The sequence below is a fragment of the Haliotis rufescens genome, unplaced genomic scaffold, assembly GCF_023055435.1.
Source record: "Haliotis rufescens isolate VD_foot unplaced genomic scaffold, xgHalRufe1.0.p SCAF_6, whole genome shotgun sequence".
NCBI lineage: Eukaryota > Metazoa > Mollusca > Gastropoda > Lepetellida > Haliotidae > Haliotis > Haliotis rufescens.
The window spans coordinates 19,744,650-19,764,644 of NW_025964334.1; the positions used below are offsets into that span (position 1 = coordinate 19,744,650).

The 19,995-nt window shown below is 40.1% G+C and overlaps 1 protein-coding gene across 12 annotated transcripts in view; it reads right to left on the reverse strand.

Moving 5' to 3' along the window:
- The window catches only part of LOC124113695 (oxysterol-binding protein-related protein 8-like), a 151,975-nt gene that overhangs the window by 32,540 nt on the left and 99,440 nt on the right, over nt 1-19,995 (reverse strand). For 7 of the 12 annotated variants that reach the window (XM_048385504.1, XM_048385505.1, XM_048385507.1 and 4 more), the window contains 4 exons: nt 11,688-11,779; nt 4,007-4,030; nt 1,540-1,644; nt 54-242 (listed from right to left, as the gene is read on the reverse strand). In XM_048385504.1, coding sequence (XP_048241461.1) covers nt 54-242; nt 1,540-1,644; nt 4,007-4,030; nt 11,688-11,779 — 410 coding nt within the window. Of the gene's footprint in view, nt 1-53; nt 243-1,539; nt 1,645-4,006; nt 4,031-11,687; nt 11,780-19,391; nt 19,542-19,995 lie in introns of those variants that run through there. The other 5 variants (XM_048385506.1, XM_048385509.1, XM_048385511.1 and 2 more) reach the window with 2 other exon arrangements.

Genomic DNA, 19,995 nt, shown 5'->3' on the forward strand with positions numbered 1-19,995 from the left:
TAGAGTATATATGGTTGTATACTATCACACCACGTGTGTTACACACAATTCACCTTTTGCTTCTCATTCTTGTACAACACCAGGTAGCCAGGCTTGAGGACACACCACAACTTGGTCCAGCTTTTTAACGATCCGCGAACCTTCAGCCAATCAGCAAGAACTATCACTGAGCGGTCTTTGAGCGTGCTCAGTAACTCCTTAGCAGCTGCCTTTTTCTGGCTCCGATAATTTTTCTTTTGTACCTGTATTAAATTAATTGAAATAGGTATACAATATTCATAAACCTCTGGTAAAGTACATCCTACTGTTTTTTTATGATTTGGGCCAAAACAATGCCTATCAAAAACCCATATTCATATTTCAAGATTTTATTCACTTTGTCACTTACAAATGTTTGTTTGTTGTTTAAAGCCAAACTCAGCAATATTCCAGCTATATGATGGTGGTCTGTAATAAACAAGTCTGGACCAAACAATCCAGTGATTGACATCATGAGCCTCGATCTATGCAATTGGGATACGATGACACGCATCAAATAAGTCAGCAATCCTGACCTCCCGATCCCGTCGCCTGTTACAACAAGCATAGTCACCTTTTACGGAAGGCATGTGTTGCTGAAGATCACTCACAGATTGAACTGTTGATAAGATTTTTGGATTTAACCATAAACAGCACTTTAGTAATATCACAGCATGTCAGCTTTATTTAAAGGGAAAGTTCAAAGACCATAAACGTAAGAAACTGGCAGCCCTGTAACTCTTGATGGTAAGACAGCAGGGATGATGATCAGATCAAACTTCGGAATCAAACACAGCCTGTGGATTCTCGAGTGAGTGAGTGAGTACGGCTTTACGCCGCTTTTAGCAATATTCCAGCATTATCACGGCGGGGGACACCAGAAATGGGCTTCACACATTGTACCCATGTCGGGAATCGAACCCGGGTTTTCAGCGTGACGAGCGAACGCTTTAACCACTAGGCTACCCGACCGCCCTGTGGATTCTGGAATGGCTGGGGGCTGATTCACAGTAATGGAATTTTTCTTCTATCACAAACCATGAGGTGACGTGTTGGGTTTAACGTCGCGTCCAAGATTGTTGCACTTACATAGCGACGTGCATGCACGTGCGTGTGTGCGTGTGTGTGTGTGTGTGTGGCTGTTTGAAATAGTCCAGAGTGTTGGTGATTTATAGACTGCTAACTCACTGAGATACCATACCAGTTTAACACGAATACCCCACTCAGACACAGTATACTGACTCCGAGCCGACCAGTCCTTGTTTTAGCCCCTTAATGCTGAGCGCCAGACAAGGTAACAACAAGTACCATCCTTTAACATCTTTTGCTATGACGCGGCCGGGCGGATGCTCTACCACTTGACCGTGGAGGCGGTCCACAAACCACGAGAAAATAGATTATGTATGCTGTTGGAATAATAGAAACAAAAAACGTGGTCTTATGATCTTACACAAATGCCCATTATTTTGATCTTTTTTGTTTTAGTCTTGACAAAGTCTCACTGTATATCTTGTAACTGACCTTGAGCGATTCTCTCTTTGACATCTTGGTGGCCGTAGATGAAGGTGTAGATGTTGTTGGTGGTGCCGTCTTGTCCGTGATGGGGGTGAACAGCCGACTCTCAGACTGCAATATAAGTTGCTACATAGAGTGAGTGAGTATGGCTATACTCCGCGTTTAGCAACATTCCAGCAATATCACAGCAGGTGACATCAGAGATGGGCTTCACACATTGTACCCACATGGGGAATTGAACCCGGGTCATCGGCAAGATGAGCGAACCTTTTGACCACTCAAGTAGACTCGACCGCCCCTGCTATGTATAAATCTCACTTAACTGTCTTTTAATGTCAAATATATCAACTCAGAGGCTTGTAAGCTTAATGTAGGATTTGAAATGATGAAAGCAGATCCTGGCATAGCCAGGGGAAGCAACTTGTGGCTGTGAATGATAATCTGTTTATCCCTTTATGTAAATAATATAATAAGCAAAGTGGTAATTGAGCAGATTATGAGGGAGTGGCAGTCATTAGGTGAACTATGGTATTACCACCCTGAGTGAGTTGTGTTTTACACCACTTTGAACAGTATTCCAGTTATATCACGGCGTGTTTGCTTAATGTGGGGGGAAAGCTTGAAGTAATGCAGGTCTCAGACGTTTACCACTTTGCTGAAACCCACTGACAAACCTAGAAACATAATCAGGGCAAACCAGGATTGGAACCCCTGACCAGGAAAGGTTTCTGACGTGCCCAAGGGATGCAACTCTGTTTGGCAAATTGTAACACCTTAAGTTGACTGGGCCACCTGTGCCCCTACTATCCCCATGACCCTTTTATTGTAATAATGCGTTGTACTGCAGCCCCAGGATAGAGAGTGTAACATTACAGTGTTCCTGCTGGTTCTTGAATCTGCTAGAACTCTAAAAATTACAAGTTCCCCCTAATATTTGTCAGTCCCAACTTTCAACAAATAAAAAAAAACATGAAAAATTACCCGATTAGAATTCTTTCAACATCATGTTCAATGCAATGATGTAATCTCTGAAATAACTTAGTTAGATCTACACATCATTTACACAAGTTCAGTCACAATTTCTTCTTCTTCTTTTTTAATATTTCAAGATGAAGTCACTACAATTATATTTTTAACCTTGAAGCAAAGCAAAATGTTATATCCTTGCACCCAAATTCGACAAGGGGAAACCCTGATGGTACAGACAAGCTGACTTATTTCGGCAGTCACATGAATTACCGGTCCAAGCCTAATTTTACCGGTAAACCGGAACACTGCATTACCTCCATAGTAGAGGAACTGTGCAGGAAACCAAACTCAAACTATTTGCATGGAAAACAGACACAGAAACCATTGTGCTACCCTGCGAATCGGTCAATCTCATTAAGTCAGATCTCTTACGCCGATACACCCCCCTGTGTAAACGTTTAAGGACGTGATCTTTTCAGAAGGTCGTGTCAGGCGAATCCTGACCGATCTTCATCAAATGAAGGATGTGTGAGTTCTGGAGCCAATCAGATGTCAGCTTAAACAACTCAGTTTCACTTGTCTCAAGTGTTAAGATATGATTCATGGGAACGTGGTACATGTAAGTGTTGAATTTCATATATTGTGTTAAATAGGGTGAAACGATACAGCAAGGTCACGATACGATATGTACCACGATACATAGGTCGTGATGATATAAATTGCTATACTCATCTTTACAACAAACCATGGCGAAAATGATTGACTGTAAAGATTTCAGAGCAAGTTCAAAAGGACAAGCTAGCTGTAGACACATGTTCGTAGAGGCTTTTTTTAGTGGTAACTTGAAACGCTAATTTACAACCCATTTTGCAATATTTGACTGACAAAAACACTGAGGGCTCATTAAATGAGTTGTCATTTATTTTAGCAAGTGATTTGTCTTGTATTGATACAGAGAATAACATCTTGTGTAACATATCGTCGCATGAAAACTTGTCTCACGTATTGTTTCACCCCTAGTGTAATGGCTGGGGGGGGGGGGGGGGGGGGGGGGGGGTTGTGGGCAGTATTCTGAGGGAAGGATTAGGATGCTAGGAAGATGAGGTTTATATATGACGATGGGTCAGCCATATACTGTGTGAAGGCACTGGGGGTTCAAAGCAGTTGCATCACAACAAAGCAGTGCCGTGTGTCATCATCAGCATATATTAGTTATATCATGATAGCTTGAAAAGTATCAAGTCAGGACCTAGCAAACTGCTTTCAATTAAAAGTCTGAAAATTGAATCGCATCATTAGTTCTATAACAGTTAAACACTTGCAGGACAAGTATCTGAGATTATTTTCTGGTCTTCACTCATCATACCATCCATCTTTGTTGCCAGGACAACAAGCATGAGGACCAAGCTATTTTTAGATGCTGATCAAAGAAGACTTGATGGATTGTACCTATATATGTGGGGAATAGAGTATGGGTTTGTGCATAATCAGCGAGCACACTTACCATTGGGCTACCCACACTTCCCCGCTGGAAACAAGAATATAGAGTTCAAAGGTTTGGGTAAGGGTGGAGCAACATGTGGTTCATGTTGACGCTAACAATTCTGGGGGGACACAGGCGATGGTGAAACCATCAAGAGCACTAGCTTAGTGTTCTGGGGGGACACAGGCGATGGTGAAACCATCAAGAGCACTAGCTTAGTGCTGACAAACCAAGAAACATAATCAGAGGATAATCTTGGATTCGAACCCACATTTATTTATGTCAGTGTCTAGCCAATCTTATTAAAATCAGATCCAAGTTCTTGCTGCCGCCTAACAAAGATCTGAGGACATCCAATAATGGGTCACATCAGAACGACCTTTCGCAAACTTTGACCGAGCACTGAAATGACTAATAGAAGTCAACATCAGCCAATTAGAAAGCAGTTTTCTAAAGCTTTACGGCACTCATTTCAACCTGGCGATTTACATTTCAGACTACACTTGAAAAATATGTTGACACAGTCCTCGATTAAATTTTTTAAAACTGAACAAACGAACATTCCAGAATGTCTAATATATGGTGGTGATTGTATGGCAGTGCTTCCTACATATTGTGCAACGCCTCCTCCATTCAAATGTTTATCCAATGAAAGCGAGAGATAGACGATAATTTTGGCGGAATCAGTCGTACGGGCCATAACTGTCGTTTCGAGGTTGCATGATTAGAAAACACATTCCGGCCATCACTTTCATGATCTGGTAAGCGACACTTTCATTGTTTGGATGAAATGTCGTTCTGACGTGACCCATAATGGGATGTCCTCAGAGCTTTGTTTAGCGATAGCGAGAACTAAGATCTGATTGTAATGTGATTGGTGTCTAGCATGCCTAAGGGAGGCAACTCTGCACAGCAACTTGTGACGCCCTAGAGGGGTGGTTCATCCAAACCATCCACTAGCCACAAACCCGAACTCGAGTGTGACAAGTGAGCACCCTAACCACAAAGCTAATGGTTTGATAGGAAATGCTCATACATTTCCAGGATTATGGATCTGGATTTAACGTTTTCATAACATCTAATAAATCAAAAACACGCATATCAGGGCTGTCGTTTATCCAAAATGTCAATAAATCAGCGTGTGAATGAGCCAACAAGGACACCTGTCATTGTTATCATCGATCTTAAGCACATGTCTTACCCTCATGTTTTGGAAAGACTTTCTATCAAGTATCACTTAACAAAATGCCATACATCACGAAAGTCGGCTTAATGTTTAGATAATATTTACACACAATACTATTCATATTTGTTGAGATATTTTCATGTTAGTTATGGATACAGTATTATGAGAGACATTGTATCATTTAATGGACTGTGTTATCGATGCAATACACATCAATCTGATAACTTGATATCACAACCCAATAAATATGCAAATGCCGTCACTTTGCTGGAACTTCTTTCAATAAGCTCCATACATTGTTGCACATCGTCCCGAGGCCAGGGATATAACTGACTATAAAAGTCAAGTTTCCACCCTTGCCAAACAAGGCTGAAACTTCTGAGCTCGATCTTAGCGTGGGGGGGGGGGGGCAGTCAAGAGGATCTGATCGATAATCTATATTGTAATAAAACAGGTCTTACCCCGCGATTTGCATCAAATCACTTGAGCACCTTGATTAAAAACATGAAAAGACTTACAAAAAATCTTTCGATGCCAAGTTGGCAGTGCACATGCTTTGTAAAGCCTGCAGTCGACCGAAATCTGCTAATTGAATTCCATGTTGTTTATGAACTGGATGTCTAGTTCGTTACGCGATTTTGATTGGACTATGCAAAGACTCGTTAGTCCAGCCAAAATGTAACTCCAGAATTCCAGCCTAGTTTGGCAAGGGTGGTAACTGGACTTTTACAGTCAGTTAACTCCATTGCCTCGGGAAGATGATCAATGCAATGGCTGCTTAATCAGTACACTTGATCATGTCATGCATTTAGATACTCGTTTCTAATTGATTACTGATGAAGCAGTTTTTACACCACTGACAGATAATTACAAATTTCATACACCCCAATGGGAATTGCAGCACTTCTTACCATTGCGAATACAATGATATGATAAAAGTTTCTAAAACCTAAACATCTTTTAAATACAGTTTAGAGAACTTAACTTGGCATATCTGATTGTAGTGCGAGGGCAATAACTCTGGATGTGTTTTCATCATGTGCTGTCAAGATGTCTGTGAAGATATTTAAGATAAACAGGTGAAAATTGTGCTTTCTCGTGTTTTTGTAGCCAACCGCCTCTACCGAGTCCCAGTACATACATAAATCTCACATACAGGGTAAGTTATACCCTATTTTCTCTACACACACCCCCACCCCCAATTCCCGAGACAGGTCAACAACTAATAGAATACATGTTGCCAAAAGTCCCCAATACGTTTCAATAGGTTATTCCTGTTGTGTGTGAGTTTCTGTCAACAAGCATTGGCTGCAAATCAGTACATGGCTCTTTATCATAAATGAGGCCGTTCACTCTAGGATTGCATTCATATGTGGTCAACTTCAGTTAGGCTTCCTTACTTAACTGACTGATATCACAACATTATGTACTAGTCAACTTTTGATAGAGATTGGGAGTATCCAGGTGAGGTCTGAATGTGACCAACTCCTAGAAATGTTGTCATACAAATAGTATTCAATACTGCCACGGAACTGAAGCATGTGGAGCTTCATTTCAAGTTGATTAAACGCAAATACACAGGTCAATAATGTACCTGTTCCATCAACAACTGTGAGTATGGGCTATCTCAGTTTCCCTATCAAATGGTGAGAAGCATATGACAAAGTGAATACTACCGTATTTCCTCTATTAGACGCCAGTCATCTATAGATGCCGGGTCGATCAATTGATACAATTAATGATCCTTTTTGGGGACCTAAATTCGTGGTCATAGTGAAATGGGGGTATTAATAGAAGCCGGGCCTCCAATAGACGCCGGGCCTCTAATTGACGCCGGGTCAAAGGCTTGTCCGAAATAAATAGAAGCCCGGGGGTCTAATAGAGGAAATTGTCCATATCGTATATTGTATACTGGGAATAAGTTATATGTACTGTGCTTGTCAAAGGTTTACATGATACTTAATATATTGTTTATCCCTAATATAAGATGCTTCCGATACAGAACACACTCCGCTTACAGTTAATATGTATTAATCGTTGTCATTGCTCATTCTAAAAATCACGCAATGGCTGATAGGCCAGTTGTTGTCTTGTGAATACATATGCATCAGATTACAAACGTTTGATGGTGATCAAAAGTTCTAACTGTCACAAACAAATATAGCACCGATTCTTAATTATTCAGTGTTACTTGTGAACCTGTCTTGGGTAATAACAAGAGTGAGTGAGTATGGTTTTACGCCGCTTTTAGCAAAATTCCAGCAATATCACGGCTGGGGACACCAGAAATGGGCTACACACATTGTACCCATGTCGGGAATCGAACCCGGGTCTTCGGCGTGAAGAGCGAACGCTTTAACCACTAGGCTACCCGACCGCCCCAGGGTAATAACAAGAACAAAAGTAACAAGAGTAACAATAATAACAACAAGAATAATAATAACCACAACAATAATATTATTATTATAACAATAATAACAACAGGTGTGTTTTGCAATCCGAACCTTCATGTACTGTTACTGAGTTTATAACCAGAGTTTGATCTGAGTGTCATCCAGCTTGTAAAATCCCACACATCCTGTCAATGTTATTGACATGTGCAGCTTATAATCCATTTTTTCGATATTCAATGCTTGTCCTAGGTGATTCCCTATCACACAAATATTTATGTTGACGCCAATGAAAGAAAAGGATCTGAGAACAACAACAGCATCAAGGGAATACAGTACCATAATTCTGCCAAGAAACAAACAAGAACATCTCACCATCAATAACAGAACGACAGCAAGACAAGAACTTACCACATCAACATGTGTCTGGACTGGGAGATTTTTTGACTACATTTGTGTAATAACATATCTATTACTAATAAGGAAATTAGGAATAGGGAAATGTATACTTCTTAATCATCGCTCTGCCAACACAGAATGTTATTTATTCTATTTATTTATGACTGCATAATTCATAAAGTCGTAATTTTCTCCATAAGAGGTCATGTTATCGTTTCCGGCAGTGACTGAAAAAAATAGTTATGTTAATGCAGCAATATTTCAGCTGTATGACGAGGTCTGTAAATAATCAAATCTGGACCAGACAAACCAGTGATTGATATTATGAGCATCGATCCGGGCAATTAGGATTTGAACTCCGGGAATCCCAACAGGTAACAAGGGTGTTAAGTTTAATACAAATATAGATTCCCTTTTACGGCCAGCTCATGATATTAATCACTGGATTGTCTGGTCCAGACTCGATTATTTACAGACCGCCACCATATAGCTGGAATATTGCTGAGTGCAGCGTAAAACAACAAACCAACCAACCAACCAAGTTCAGGAACAAAGCATTATCAATTTATGATGACCACATTCCAGAATCACATGACTGAAAGGCAAGTAGGTCAGTAGGATAAAACATCCTGACAAAAATTACAGAAGTGTCCACATTCTCGAGACGACCTTGTGAAGCTCCGCCTGGGGCTGAGTCTTGATCAAAGACACATTCATTACCTCCTCTAATTAGTTTTCTATTGTGAAGTGATTGTACAATATATTAACCCTGTCCACTGACATCAAATGAGAGAGCGCAGCTTAAGATGGAGATAATTGCATTATGAACTATGTCCCAATGGAGGTTACAGCATCGCAAGCCCTTGATGACAGACAGCCGTTCTAGAATAATGAGTTAATGTGAGGAATACGAATCTTGTAGTGCTCGGCACAAGACACGAAGATTGTTTTGGAGCTAATAGTATTTTTGTGTGACTGGTACTTCTAATTGGACTTTAAAGTAAATTTATTATTTTTCAAGTATATTTTGTTATGAATTTTTATGAGAAGCTTTTCTTTTTGGTTATTTAACTGTACTGAACGGATTGTCAGGTTTTTATCAGATAAATATGAAAGTGGGAGTTATTTTAAAAGACTGTTTTAACAGGTGAGGTGAGGTGAGGTGAGGTGAAATTGGGTTTAACGTCGTGTCCAAGATTATGGCACTTATATAGCGACGTGCATGCACGTGCGTGTGTGTGTATGTGGCTGCTTGTACTAGTCCGGACTGATGCCGATTTATAGTGCTAGCCCACTGAGATACCATGCCGCAGTTTAACATGAATACCCCACTCAGACACAGTATACTGACTCCGAGCCGACCAGTCCTTGTTTTAGCCCATTAATGCCGAGCGCCAGACAGGGTAACAACAAGTACCATCTTTTAACGTCTTTTGGTATGACGCGGCCGGGGATCAAACCCAGGACCTTCCGCTCTCCGGGCGGACGCTCTACCACTAGTCCTCGGAGGCTATATGGTGACGGTCTGTAAATAATCAAGTCTGGACCAGACAATCCAGTGATTGATATAATGAGCAGTGATCAACACTGTCAGGATAAGATGACATGCCATCAACCAAGTTGCCAAGTCTGACAACATATCAATAAGGACAAGTTAACATCAAATGATCTTAGTTCTCATTGACTACTAGTACTTGAGGGCTTAATAACAAAATATAACTTACAGAATATGTAAACATAGTAAACATTTTTGTCTTGTTCAAGCAGGACCTATAAGCTACAAACTTGGAACACTAATGAAACAAGGCATAAATTAAACTATAGTGTGAAAAGCTACCGTAGGGTGCTAGACAAAAACTCAGACATTGACTTTAGCACACACAGGAAAGAAGTGAGTTCTTTTTCTTGTTCAGAAGCATTTGTCGGTTATTATTTTTCCCATCGAACAGGTTTGACCAGTCACCGTCGAGGCTCCTGCGCATGTGATCGCGAGAACTACGGGTTGACATAGAATCATCAAACTATAACAAATATGAATTTTAGCGAGTCAAAGTATGGCATTTATGATATATGTATCCATTCTCAGTCAACTAAAGTTTGTTTCAAGGCGTCAATAGCAGTAATCTGACCGTGGCTGCTGTTAATAACAGTGAGTTAAGCGATCAGAAGATTTCGCCGAAATTAATTACAACAATATTGAAAGGAATTTTGAATAAAATGAATGAAATAAGTTACAAACATAAGTCCAGATATACAAAGAACACTTTTTATAGCCAGACTGTGTAATTACATTATTAATTTGCGTACTTCAGTATGGATTTGTTGACATGGTATTTCCGGTGTTACGTGCTCACGGTAATGTCTTTCCGTTGGGGGAAAAAACCCATTAAAACTCATTATTGCGTGTATAATGCACACCCCTTCTACACAGCTGTGTTTTTTGGAAAAAAAGGGTGCACTATACTCAAGAAAATACAGTACTACTTTTGTCTGCACAACTTATTATGGATAATTGACATTGAAGAGGACTTGTTGAAAATCTCAAGATTTTTACAGTGTGATGACAGCCAAAAAACAGGATTTATGGCAATGATGAAATAGAGGTAGGATATTCACAGGAATTTTAACTTCTTATATAACCAGCTAGTAACTTTGAAACGGGAAGTAAAGCTTATTATTTTCGTGTTTGAGTATGTTCATATTTCAGTGAGAAGAGGATTACACCATGAGGTTTTGTAGCTCACCTGACTTCTCTTTCTTAATTTTCAGAAAACATTACAGACAATATTACAAATTATTTGAAATAAGCAAGCTAATATTCATAACTTTTTCAGGACAGCATTGCTGAGATCCTCTGGATACAGGTTCTACTACACCAAATCAGTACCAGTTTGGAGAGTGCGGTTTTCGTAGGGAGCCTTCAGTGCAGATCGAGAGATATCTGCAGGCTGTGATTGGAGGATATTCTGTAAGATTTTTATGTCTTTCAAATGTACATCCATCCAGTTATTAAAACTGACCATGTTTTTCTATATTTAGTACTGTCTTTTTCAACATGATGACTTATACTGAATGTGACCACAGCTATTTTCAAGTAGGTGACATTTGGTGCGAAACTGGGGGTGGTGTGTTTAGCTTCCGGTACTCGGAAAAGGAGCTGGCTAAGCTAGTCATTTTTATTTTTTTTATTGCTGCTCTAAGGCCAAACTGTGCACACACATACAGGTAATAGCTGTTGAATGCTTAGTTATTTTAAAAAAAATCATAACGTTACTATAGAAGTCTATGGGAAAACATTTGGTTGTGTGTAACCTGGACAGGTCTTAAAAAAGACAAATTTCTAAGACTGTACCTGTGACACAATAGGTGAAGTGAAATGGTGTTTAACGTCGCATCCAAGATTATTGCACTTATATAGCGACGTGCATGTACGTGTGTGTGTTTGTGTGGCTGCTTGTACTAGTCCGGACTGATGCTGATTTATAGTGCTAGCTCACTGAGATACCATGCCGCAGTTTAACACGAACACCCCACTCAGAAACAGTATACTGACTCCGAGCTGACCAGTCCTTGTTTTAGCCCCTTAATGCCGAGTGCCAGACAAGGTAACAACAAGTACCATTTTTAAACATCTTTTGGTATGACGCGATCAGGGATCGAACCCCAGACCTTCCGCTCTCCGGGCGGACACTTGTGACACAGTTAATGAAGAACGTGATCTACTCACACTGGCCCGCACCCTTGGTGACGGGTGCAATGGTGTGGAGGTGGCGGATGACGGCGTGGGTGGTTCAGCACCATCAGGCACCTCTGAATGTCCTGCAACAGAAGAGAAGAACATAACTACATCATCCCACTCCTAGTGAAATCTAGCTACAAATTATCAAATCACAATCCCCATCTCGTGATTGAAACAGCTGATTTGGCAGCCACATTACCACACAAGGTATATTTGTGAGAACCTACTTCCTTCTCAGTTACTGTTGGTCAGTGTTTTAAAATAATGACATGTTGTTGTTGTTGTTTGTTGTTTAACGCCGCACTCAGCAATATTCCAGCTATATGAAGGCGGTCTGTAAAATAATTGAGTCTGGACCAGACAATCCAGTGATTGACATCATGAGCATCGATCCACGCAATTGGGATCAATGACATGTATCAACCAAGTAAGCGAGCCTGACCACCCGATCCCGTTAGTCGCCTTTTACGACAAGCATAGTCGCCTTTTACGGCAAGCATGGGTTGCTGAAGACCCATTCTACCCCGGAATCTTCACGGGTCTTAATGACATGTACAAATGTAGGTTACAAAATGCACACTTCCAATAACTTCAGTATTAAACGTATGCATGGCAATGAGAGTCTATAGGTGACCCAGCTCTACACTAAAACCATACACTGTTAATCTTCAACTTATGTACATGAAGTCATTCACCAATTCATTCTGAACTATGATCTATTTTTCAGACTTCACACTTTCAGTTTCAGACTTGAGAGCATCTTGTAACAGATGACAGCAATGAACAGTCCTATCTGTTGCACAGTAGAATATACAATTAACTATTTATGAATTTCCCTTACTCAAACTAAACATGACTCTATGAAACAATCAAAATAGGCCCATGGTCAATCTAAATGTTAACCTCTTACTAAACTGGTGCAGAAATGTTGAGAGAAGAGAAACTAAACATGATTCTCGAGGAGTGTTTGTGAAATAGGAAATTGGATACGATGACATGCATCAACAAGTCCTTATAGTGAGTGAGTATGCGTATTTACACCACTTTTAGCAATATTCCAGCAATATCACAGCGGGGGACACCAGAAATGGGCTTCACACTTTGTACCCATGTCGGGAATCGAACCCGGGTCTTCGGCGTGACGAGTGAACGCTTTGACCATTAGGCTACCTGACCGCCCCTACAAGTCCTTATAGACACAAATGGTCACAATTAAACATTAAAGTCAAGTGGTCCATCACATTGCCCTGATGTTAAAGGGTCAAACTTTAGGGGCCCTTAGATTCAATACTATATAAGCACACCTCGAGATAAAAAACATTGATTCTTCCCTTCAATGTCTGCTTTAAGAACTGTCACACCAAACACTAATTAGTAGAGAAAATCAGTAGTGAAATTGTAAATATGTACATCCATTGTGCCATCCTTGACACTGTCAACTGTAAATCGTCAGAGCGCCAGGTATTTGGCCATCCAGTCCATAAATATGCCGGCTTATGCACCACAGATAAGAGCACATGCAAGTATCGTGAAACCTATTGGATCGCACAGTTGGTAAATCATTGCAATCCTACTATCCAACAAGTCCCAAGGATCAGGCCACCTGATCCATTAGGTCACATCCTACTTACAAGCAATGGTAAAGGTTGCTGGGGACCATTTCTCAGTAAACCAGGAATCCCGACAGAGATCACCGCTGAGACATTACCAGGACCACCCTTAGCTTAAAGCAGTTCTTAAAGCACACTTTCAAATTTTAGAATCAGTTTCCTAATCGAAGATTCCGGGGTAGAATAGGTCTTCAGCAACCAATGCTTGCCGTAAAAGGTGACTATGCTTGTCGTAAAAGGCTACTAACGGGATCGGGTGGTCAGGCTCGCTGACTTGGTTGATGCATGTCATCGATCCCAATTGCGTGGTTGATGATCATGATATTCATCACTGGATTGTCTGGTCCAGACTCGATTATATACAGACCGCCGTCATATAGCTGGAATATTGCTGAGTGCGGCGTTAAACAACAAACAAACAAATCATAACCGAACTTGAGGCTCACCAAACTGAGACCAAAACTAAGTAAGTCATTTCAGTAGTTCTCAGCCCCAGCCAACAACTACCATCACACAACCCAGGTTTGCATTGGATGTAAAATCAGTACGTCAGCCTCCATACACTCCCACCAAATCGAAGTTACTTCACTTCAAAGCTTTTGCCAATTGCTACCTTCAACAATGGCACAGAGAAGAGACATCGCAGCGTTCGCCATGGTCAAAGTCTGGGGCCTACCAGCTTCTTGTCAATATCACAAATGACATGTTGCTTTGGCATGGATGTCCATAACAGGTTCATATAATCAGCTAATCAATAGCAGCCTGTCAATTTCTAACAACTCCGCTCACGTAAGTCAAAATTACTATAGATAAAACCTACCATTTCCTCACAAAGCACCAACCAATGGCTGGTGATACCGAGTCGCATGTCTTTCTTCCTGCTGAATCAATACGATCTTGTCTATAGCTGTAAGCAGTAGTGGGTGAAGATGTCATCACACCACGTAACTGACATGAAATAAGCATTCTTAACTTTGTTAACCAGAATCTTGCCGATTTAGATCAATAGAAAGAACATTTTCACTTCCATGAGTTTGGTGTGCTGTGCTGTTTTTCAAATTTTCTTGATCTAATAAGTGGATCAATTTCAATTTTCCTTCAATAGTTGTACTCCAGAAAACTCAATTAATGACATAAGAGTCAATGTTATTCTTCTACAACTATCAGGGTTATTTTCTCTGGTTTCTGATCTCATGGCTCAAGTGAGAGTCAATAAACAAATTAGAACCACACAGAGCAGTCATTTCTTAAGTCTGTCATACAGACCCTGAAACAAATATAACCAATACAGCCCATGCAAGTCTATAATATTTGGCAAGTCTAGATTACTGCACTTTCTGAAGAATGCCCTAGGGCTTCTTTTTATTATAGTTTATAACTATTAATAAACAACTGTTTTTTTCCTGTCAAATATGTTCATTTTAGAGACTATCATTTTTGTCTCAGCAGCATATAACTGACAAACAACAGGCTTTCCTCCTGCTTATAATGCTGTCTACAGTAAGAACAGAATCATCACAGCTCAGTTCTTCTACTGGCTTAAGTGTTCACATCAGAACTTATAGCAAGTAATAGTTTGAATACAGAGTGGGCATTAATTCCAATTTCAAACCATGATTCCCATCAGGATCAATGTTATTATCAATTCTATTTATCACTATCATCATTCATATCATCATCATCATCATCATCATCATCACTACTTCAATTGCGGGTGACCACTGTCAATTGTCATCATCATCCATTATGATCATTGACACATCATCATCATCATCATCATCACTATCATCATCATCACTATCATCATCATCACTATCATCACTATCATCATCATCATCATCATCATCACTACTTCAATTGCGGGTGACCACTGTCAATTGTCATCATCATCCATTATGATCATTGACACATCATCATCATCATCATCATCACTATCATCATCATCACTATCATCATCATCACTATCATCACTATCATCATCATCATCATCATCATCACTACTTCAATTGCGGGTGACCACTGACAATTGTCATCATCATCCATTATGATCATTGACACATCATCATCATCATCATCATCATCATCATCACTACTTAAATTGCGGGTGACCACTGACAATTGTCATCATCATCCATTATGATCATTGACACATCATCATCATCACTATCATCATCATCACCATCACCATCATCACCATCATCACCATCATCATCATCATCACTTCAATTGCGGGTGACCACTGACAATTGTCATCATCATCCATTATGATCATTGACACATCATCATCATCATCATCATCATCATCATCACTACTTAAATTGCGGGTGACCACTGACAATTGTCATCATCATCCATTATGATCATTGACACATCATCATCATCATCATCATCATCATCATCATCATCATCACTACTTAAATTGCGGGTGACCACTGACAATTGTCATCATCATCCATTATGATCATTGACACATCATCATCACTATCATCATCATCACCATCACCATCACCATCACCATCACTTCAATTGCGGGTGACCACTGACAATTGTCATCATCATCCATTATGATCATTGACACATCATCATCATCATCATCATCATCACTACTTAAATTGCGGGTGACCACTGACAATTGTCATCATCATCCATTATGATCATTGACACATCATCATCACTATCATCATCATCACCATCACCATCACCATCACCATCATCATCACTTCAATTGCGGGTGACCACTGACAATTGTCATCATCATCCATTATGATCATTGACACATCATCATCATCATCATCATCATCACTACTTAAATTGCGGGTGACCACTGACAATTGTCATCATCATCCATTATGATCATTGACACATCATCATCACTATCATCATCATCACCATCACCATCACCATCACCATCATCATCACTTCAATTGCGGGTGACCACTGACAATTGTCATCATCATCCATTATGATCATTGACACATCATCATCACTATCATCATCATCACCATCACCATCATCACCATCACCATCACCATCACCATCATCATCATCATCACTTCAATTGCGGGTGACCACTGACAATTGTCATCATCATCCATTATGATCATTGACACATCATCATCATCATCATCATCATCACTTCAATTGCGGGTGACCACTGACAATTGTCATCATCATCCATTATGATCATTGACGCATCATCATCATCATCATCATCATCATCACTTCAATTGCGGGTGACCACTGACAATTGTCATCATCATCCATTATGATCATTGACACATCCTCATCACCATCACCATCACCATCATCATCATCATCATCACGACCCGTGAAGATCTGGGGCCTAATAAGCCTTCAGCAACCCATGCTTGCCGTAGAGGCAACTATGCTTGTCGTAAGGGGAGACTAACGAGATCAAGTGGTCAGACTCACTGAATTGGTTGATTACAGGTGATAGTGGATTGATGGTCATGATGTCAATCACTGGATTGTCTCATTTATTTACAGACCGCTGTCATATAGCTGGAATATTGCTGAGTTGGTCGTTAAACTTACAACAACAAACAATCAATAATCATCATCATCACCATCATCCTTGTAGTTAAATAAGAACTGTTAATGACATATCTTCAGCAGTGAGTGAGTGGGTGAGTATGGTTTTACGCCGCTTTTAGCAATATTCCAGAAATATCACGGCGGGGGACACCAAAAATGGGCTTCACACATTGTACCCATGTCGGGAATCGAACCCGGGTCTTCGGCGTGATGAGCGAACGCTTTAACCACTAGGCTACCCGACCGCACCTGTCTTCAGCAGACCAGGTGATACAGGCGGCACTTATACACAGGTATGTGGCATATGTTGATGTTGTGTGTTGTCAGCAATATTCCTGCTATATGACAGCAACTTAAGACGCTTCTTTCGACCAGCATGGCAAGGTTGCCGGGTAGCAATTCCAACTCGGAATTGCCACAGTTGGTTGGTTGGTTGGTTGGTTTTTTAACGCCGCACTCAGCAATATTCCAGCTATATTACGGCGGTCTGTAAATATTCGAGTCTGGACCAGACAATCCAGTGATTGATATCATGAGCATTGATCCACGCAACTGCGAACTGTGATTGATAAATACACAACACAACAAAGAACAGGTCAGACTGACAGTTATTACAAATGAAACTGTGACAGCTTGAAAACAAACTGACATGAACTGATCTGATTACGAGACAAACAAAATTACATGACGGCTAGACCAAATTATTACATTTTACAAAACCCAACAATCAAATTTTTCCCAAAGTCCTAACTCCCCCACTGACCCACCCACCCAAAAAACAACAACAACAAAAAACATGCGTTCCCACTGGAAAAACAAAACATACAATTCACCTTAATGTTTTTTTAGGCTATTTCAAATTCACATCATTGCCTTAATCAGTATGAATGCCTTATAGCTATTGGCTTATTCTCTACCTAAAGCTAATCAGCTTGTATGTTTCTTGAGCCCATTATTGAAAAACTCAGAATGGCAGTAAACATGCAAGAAAACTCATGGACCCAAAAAAACCAATCCAGTTGTTTTTGTACATTTTGATAGTTTTTTCCTAATATGTCAAGTTAGTTCAGTGTAACAAATGTGAAGTCCTTCAACCTCGACAGGGAGCGCAACTGTCATGACTGACGACTGTCAGCGACATGTTGCTCTGTGCTCTGGATAAAGCTAGCAATAAGAACATCCAGGAATAGTTCAAGCATCTGTAGAAAAACACAAACCCAGTGATGTTGACATTTTAACCACTTTGTACGAGTTGGTAACTTTCAATTTGAAATACAAGGCAGTCAGAGTTGTGACCATGGAAGTTTCTGCATTTGATGAACGTTAAAAAAAATACTCCAAAAGTTCAAATGATTTCTCAAGAAATATGTGATGATAATGGAAGCTTTGCAGGGATAGAAATTGGCACTAGTCCTATAGTCCTTGCCAAACTGCCCAATAGTAAAGGTATCCTAAGGACTAGTAGAATTTTCACATTTTAAAGGTTTTGCTATATGCTATCATTATAAGGACTTATTAAGTGGACTGAAACTGTTAGTTTCTACCGCTGCTTTGTTACGGAGTGACTACTGTCTCTTTATGACGATCTGGTTAATGTGAATCCTAATGGTACAGTCTCTAGCTGTGAACATTTTCTGTCTGTTGGCTAAAAAGTCTGCTTTGTAAGGCCCCTGAACACTTGAACAAATTCCCCCATTTTTTCTCTCCTGCATCAAGATATTTCAAAAACATTTTCTTGTAAAACAATTAATTAATTTGGCCTAAGTATGAAACATTTGATTAATTGATCTATTTTCATCCTGAAAGAAAAGAACATCCATCCATCCCTACCTAGAGCTCGGCATAATATGAAGGGGATAAAATAAGGACTGGTCAGCTCGGAGTCCGTCAGTATTAGTGTCTGAGTGGGATATCCATGTTAAACTGTGGTATGGTATTTCAGTGGGATTCGAACCCACAATCATAGGTTTCTGGTGTACCCAAGGGACGCAACTCTGCACAGCGAAATCGCAGCGCCTCAGATGACTGGGCCACCCGTGCCCCCAGAGCCTGATAGAGAGCCAGCCAGTCAGCCAGCCGACAGACAGACAGACAACCAGACAGTCAGCCAGACAGACAGACAACCAGACAGACAGACAGACAGACAGACAGACAGACAGACAAACATGACGTTAATAAATTTATACCATTTCAGCTGTTGAAACTAACATTTTTAGTCCACTAGTCCTTATAATGATAACAAATAGCAAAACACTTAAAAATGTCATATTTCTACTAATCCTTATGATACCTTAACTATTTGGCAGTTTGTCAAGGACTACAGGACTTTTGCCAATTACTACTACAACGTTGCATTTGATAAGTACATGCTTGTGACCTAAAGACAGATTTTGGTAAAGAAATTGATCGGAAAATGTCCAAATATTACTTTCTTCTGGGAGAACAATGATCATGATTCCAGCTTGCAGTACTGGACTTTGGCAGAACACAAAGCAACAACAGGATCTTACAAATGAAACCAACATACCCCCGACAACGCCGGACATCCTCCAATTCCTTGTTCCTGGGACGAGGGACAAGATGTGGAGTTATGAGTTGTGACTATTATGTTGTTACTGTAGGCAATATCATAAGCAGGAGGTCAGCCCGCTGTTTGTCAGTGATACAGGCTGGTGGAAATAGGAAGGGCAGTCTCCTTCAAATCCCACACAACGTATGCGCTTAACAACATGATTACACTGCCTCACACAGTTATATCACCTTAATGAATCTGTTTATGGGTCTACGAGGCTGTTAGTTTTACCTCATGCCATACTTTAATGACCAGTTTGATTAATGCGCCCAACTTGCATGATGAAGGTTCTATTATCATCTTGTCGGCCCCCTGTCTTGGAGTCTTGCGGTTTCATAATTTGTTTTGATGTGTTTTTAAAGCAAAGGGAAAATTTTCTCAAAAGATGTTCATCTTATTTTTGGGTATACGTTCATAGAATTGTATTTTGATTATAGTGTGTTTGTTAGTTTGTTTAACTCTGCACTATATTCCTGCTTTATTATGGTCTGTGAATAATCGAGTCCAGTCACAAGACAATGCAGTGATTGATATCATGAGCATTGTTCCACTGGGAAAC